The sequence below is a fragment of the Cebus imitator genome, unplaced genomic scaffold, assembly GCF_001604975.1.
Source record: "Cebus imitator isolate Cc_AM_T3 unplaced genomic scaffold, Cebus_imitator-1.0 Scaffold257, whole genome shotgun sequence".
Lineage (NCBI taxonomy): Eukaryota > Metazoa > Chordata > Mammalia > Primates > Cebidae > Cebus > Cebus imitator.
The window spans coordinates 2,962,533-2,968,247 of NW_016107572.1; the positions used below are offsets into that span (position 1 = coordinate 2,962,533).

At 46.5% G+C, this 5,715-nt stretch overlaps 1 protein-coding gene across 2 annotated transcripts in view; it reads left to right on the forward strand.

Moving 5' to 3' along the window:
* The first annotated feature begins 1,263 nt into the window (after positions 1–1,263).
* IPO9 (importin 9) overlaps positions 1,264–5,715 on the forward strand; it is a 51,387-nt gene continuing 46,935 nt past the window's right edge. The window contains exon 1 of one of the 2 annotated variants that reach the window (XM_017499453.2): positions 1,264–1,485. In XM_017499453.2, coding sequence (XP_017354942.1) covers positions 1,323–1,485 — 163 coding nt within the window. In that variant the 5' untranslated portion in view covers positions 1,264–1,322. The remainder of the gene's footprint in view (positions 1,486–5,715) is intronic. The other variant, XM_017499454.2, reaches the window with a different exon arrangement.

The window sequence follows — 5,715 nt, forward strand, 5'->3', positions numbered from 1 at the left end:
TATTTTGTGTTTTTAGTAGAGATGGGGTTTCACCATGTTGGTCACGCTGGTCTCAAACTCCTGACCTCGTGATCCACCCACCCTGGCCTCTCAAAGTGCTGGGATTAGAGGCATGAGCCACTGCACCCGCCCCCCCCCCTTTTTTTTCTTTGAGACAAGTTCTCACTCTGTCACCCAGGCTGGAGTGCAGTGGTGCGATCACAGCTCACTGCAGCCTCGTCCTCCTGGGCTCAATTCCCACCTCCACCTCCTGAGTAGCTGGGACTACAGGCGCAGGCCACCATGCCTGAGCAATTTTTGTATTTTTTTTCTAGGGATGAAGTCTTGCCATGTTGCCCAGGTTGTTCACAAACTCCTGGGCTCAAGTGATCCTCTTGCCTTGGCCTCCCAACGTGCTAGGACTAGAGGCATGAGCCACTGTGCCTGGCCACACTCTGCATTTTTAACACCGCACTGCGGGGCTCATCCTCTACACCTGCTCCACTATTTAGGAGTGGCTCTGCATGGTGGCCCATTTCCTACAACCAGTCACGGACAACCACATCATCAGACTGCTCTTGTTCCCACACCCCTTAAATGTACAACCCTAATTTGTCAGAGAAAACATCTGTACATTTTCAACAAATAGGATACACTCTCAGTCACATACAGCACTCACTCTGGAGGAAACACTCTCTCACATGCAGGTGCTCTCCCTTGCCCACCCACTTCCCAGTTTCGAGGTTGGGCCCATCTAGGCTGGGAAACGAAGGGACCAGCAACAGAGCAAGACAACGTCTCAAAAAAAAAAAAAAAAAAAAAAAAAAAAAACTTCCCAGTTTGCTTTAGTTTCTTCTCCCCGTCTTTAGATTCCTGAGGCCAAGATGAAGAGAGTCACTTTAGCCAACTTTTTTGCAGTGTTTGGGGGCAAAAGAGTGTGGTTAGCTATTTGTGACCCAGACCTCTCTCCTTAAAACCCTCTACATCCATTCCCATCCGGCCTCCTCTCTCCTAACACCTGAAATATGCATAAATATAAAGTCATATATCATGACCTTTATTCCAAATGAGATTGCTAACTTACTGTGCAACTTTAGGAAAGCCCCTCAACCTCTCTGGGGCTCAGTTTTCACATAAATCCAATGATCCTTGCAGAGAAAGGTGCAGTTCTCGTTCACGCAACAGGAGGCGCTGTCTATGGAGGCTTAGGCTCATTCCCCGCCCTCCGCCCGCTCCCGCCCGCCTCTGGTGCGCAGGCGCGGCTTCGCGGATTGGCCGCGCGCGGGGGCCGTCATTCCGTGGCGGGTCCCGGCCGCGGGGCTGGCGGGCTGAGGCGAGGAAAGATGGCGGCGGCGGCGGCAGCTGGTGCGGCCTCCGGACTGCCGGGTCCAGTGGCACAAGGATTGAAGGAGGCCTTGGTGGATACGCTCACTGGGATCCTATCCCCAGTACAGGAGGTGCGAGCGGCTGCTGAAGAACAGATTAAGGTGCTGGAGGTGACGGAGGGTGAGTGAGGCGGGACCGTCACGAGGATGGCTCAGCCGCACAATCCGCTGACCGCAGCTCCGGACCGGCAGGGGACATGGGGAGCCTGAGCCAGTTGGAGATCCGGACGCGGAGAAGTGGAGTAGGAAGCGAGAGGTTGATGTCGCTGGTGACTGTGAAAGTCCCAGAGAGGAGAGGCGCGCCTGAAGGATAGGGTCGGGGGAGGTGGAGCCTGGGGGTTGGCGGGGGAGGGTGGAGACTGGAAAAGATAGATGGAGCCTGGAATCTGCTGGAGACGGAGATGGAGCTAGACTTGGTGCTGCTGGAGGAAGTAGCGCGGTCTGGGAAATATTTTTTGAGTCTAAAACCAAGGTCTTTTGCTGTTCTGTTCACCAGCTCGATTGTACTGGGTTAAGAGTAGGGGGAGCTACTGGAAGTGGAGAAGGATAGGGCCTTGAGAAGGCGGCTATCAGAGCGAATAGATGTCATCAAACAAGTTTCTGCCTGTGAGTTACAAACCTAGCTGGTTGTTTGTACTCTTCATGTTTTCCAAGAAATTAAATGCATATGCAACTGCTTCACCGTCCTGACCATACTTCCGTTTATTTTAAAAATAATTTGCCCTTGTTAAATACCTTTGTGCATTTCTGTTTGGAGGACCTGATCATCCTTTGTTTTTGATTCTTTGTCTCCATCCTCTATTGTGTGCTTTAAAGTGATGGAGTAGAAAATAAACTATGGGTTCGAGATTTTCTATCAATTTCCTGCTGAGTGAGCCTTTCACCAGGTTCAGTGTAGCTACTACAAAGAACAATTTAATACGGAAACAAGTGGAGGAAAAATCTTCTTGGCCTTTGTATAAGAACTCTGTCTGGTCAGAGCTTCACTGGAACTCCAAATCCTCAGAATCTCCCAACTCAGGAATATTTCCATCACCACTAAAATACCTCATCAGAGGTATGGGAAATTGTCCCATCACACATACCCATCACATTCAGAACCTTGGGTTAACTCTCCTACTGGACGTATTTTTATTGAAAAGAATTTAGAACAGATGTCTCAAATTTAGTTTATATTCTCTCACAGTGTGAAAGAGTTGTTGAAAACAAATTTTCTTCTATTGGAAATATGTTGAGATTTGGGATCTAACAGGCTAAGGACCATTTTGAAGACCCAGTGGTAATTGTCACTGTTTTATAAAATACCAGATCCTACAAAAGGAGAAACCACTGGTTAGGAGAAAGCTTTTTGAGAACCATGGAGTTTTCATCGGCTTCTAAGTAAAATTCCTTTATGCACATTCATGTCTGTCTCTCTTGAGTATGAGGAAGGAAGAGTGACAAAGCAAAGGAACCTCATCACATTCAAGGTGCCACCTGAATAAAGCTGAGTCTGGTGCAAATTCATCCTAACTAAACCTTCCCTGAGTGGTACCCAGTGTCCCTGGTGCCTCAAAGGCACGTGTGGCACCTTTGTATGAAAGGTGGACCTTGACTCATGTTTAAACTGTCTTACAACGTCTCCACTTTTGCTCTGATCTTTTCAATTTTAGCCAAATGCCATGATCTCATCTAGGCAAAGTCAATTATAAAGTTTTTGAGGTCTTTTCTGAAGCTGTGATTCCTCACTTTATTCATCTTTTTTTTTTTCTTGAGACTGGGTCTTGCTCTATCATATAGGCTTTGGTGCAGTGGTGCCATCGTGGCTCACTGCAGCCTCAAACTTCTGGACTCAAGCGATCCTCCCACCTAGGCCTCCCAAAGTGCTGGGATTAAGGCATGAGCCACTGCACCTGGCATCTTTTTGGGTCTTTAAGTGAAAAATTAAATTTCAAAAGGACAGAATTTTGATCTAGGCCACTGATGAGAAATACATTGACCCTCCCTTTCCCCCATAACTTACTGGTAATGTGCTATTGGGCACACTGTGAGAATGAGAAGTATGGAAAGGCATTGATGCAGTGACCTGACATTGGTCTAGTTATTGGAGCATATGACTCAAGTTTTGGATGTGGTTAGAGGTTTGGATCAGTCTCTGGAGTTCAGTCCAGTGCTTCAGACCCTTTTGAAGCTGTTTGTGTCTTTTAAGTAGTCTTGCTCCTTATGTTTATCTGAAAAACTATAGAGATTTACTGCCTTCTGTGCCTCTTTTTTTGGTGGAGAATGGTAATCCATTGCTCAGATGCAGTCTGCTTTCTTCCTTTTGTGGCCTTTAACAAGTTATCTTTGAAACTGGGTTCAGAGAATCTCTCAGATGTTTAGTGAACATGGTGTAATATAGTGGCTTCTTCTCCACCAGCCTCAACCCTTTACATGAAAATATAGCACCTTGCTTTCCAGCCAGGAATTAGCCAACTATCTGGCCTGATGAAACTGGCAGACATTGCTGCTTCTATTAGAATGCCCTACAGAGTAAGATGAGCCATTCTTGCAGACAAATGGACAAATTAGTTTCCACTCCTTTGGTGTTGCTTCACATTAGGTTTGGTTTTGCTTTGTTTTTTGAGATAGAGTCTCACTCTGTTGCCCAGGCTGGAGTGCAGTGGTGCAATCTTGACTCACTGCAGCCTCTGCCTCCCAGCTTCAAGTAGTTCTCCTGCCTCAGCCTCCCGAGTAGCTGGGATTATAGGCACCTGCCACCATGCCATGTTGCCCAGGCTGGTCTTCAACTCCTGAGCTCAAGCAATCTGCCCACCTCGACCTCCCAAAGTGTTGAGATGACAGGCATGAGCCAACCTGCCAGGCCGGAAACACTCTTAAAATTTGAAGTTAATGAGAAATCTGGGATTTGGTGTCTACTATTATTTTATCCTGGTAATTTTTTGATCCTTTTTTGGTTCCACAGGGCCCAGGATCAGTTGACAACCAGATCTAGTCCCTCTGTCCTCTCAAATTACGACACCGTCTTTGTGAGCTGTTTATTAATCCATCATATAGGAGACTGGTACCACATGGTCCTTAATATTAACTGGTCTGTTTCTTTTGCCAAAAAGGTTTATTACCTTCCTTGGCTACCAGGTGATGATCCCCAGTCTTGAAGATTAAGTGGAAGAATATCTAATTTGTGGGGAAAGGGCACAGGTCAATTGTCAACTCCCTGTTAAAAGGACAGGCAAAAGAGAAGTTGACATGCTGTGACCAAACTGTACTATAGATGAGATTTTAAGAAGCAAGTATCTTAGAAAGTAAAGGTTGCTGGAGCCTAGAGTAATCCTGATCATTTAGTGTACCAGCTGATATTTTCTGAGAAATAAATTGCCTATAATTAATTATCACATTTTCCAGAATGGGCACCTGTTCTCTTAAGCCAAGGAAGTGTGTGTATTTGAGAGATCCACTTGATTCATATAGTATGTCAGTCTGAAAAGGATAAGATAGGTTACTTCATCAGCCTGGTGTCCTGGAATGATTTTCTTTTTGTTTTTCTTTTTCTTTTTGAGACAGAGTTTTACCCTGTCATCCAGGCTGGAGTGCGTTGGCACAACCTCGGCTCACTGCAACCTCCACCTCCTGGATTCAAGTGATTCTCATGCATATGTCTCCTGAGTAACTGGGATTACAGGCACATGCCACCACACCCGGCTTATTTTTGTATTTTTAATGGAGATGGAGTTTCACCCTGTTAGCCAGGCTGGTCTCAAACTCCTGACCTCAGGTGATCCACCTGCCTTGCCCTCCCAAAGTGTTGGAATTACAGGCATTAGCCACTGCGCCCAAATGATTTTCTTGAGTCCTTGTGCTTGCTATTTTCCCTGATCACTTGGAATCCGGAAGAAACCCAGCAAACCTCTCTGAATATTTAAAGTATATTTAACAGGGCTAATTAGATAAAGAGATGATACCAGTAACCACCTTCATCAGATAGCACTCCCATCCTGAATTGAGAATAACATTGCTTGAAAGTTTGGAAGTCGCTGGGTGTGGTGGCTCATGCCTTGTAATCCCAGCACTTTGGGAGGCAGAGGCAGATGGATCACCTGAGGTCAGTAGTTCAAGACCAGACTGGCCAACATGGTGAAACCTCCTCTCTACTAAAAATACAAAAAATTAGCTGAGTTTGGTGGCGGGCATCTGTAATCCCAGCTACCAGGGAAGCTAAGGCAGGAGAATCGCTTGAACCCAGGAGGCTGAGGTTGTGGTGAGCCGAGGTTGTGCCAACGCACTCCAGCCTGGATGACAGGGTAAAACTCTGTCTCAAAAAGAAAGAAAGAGGCCGGGCGCGGTGGCTCAAGCCTGTAATCCCAGCACTGTG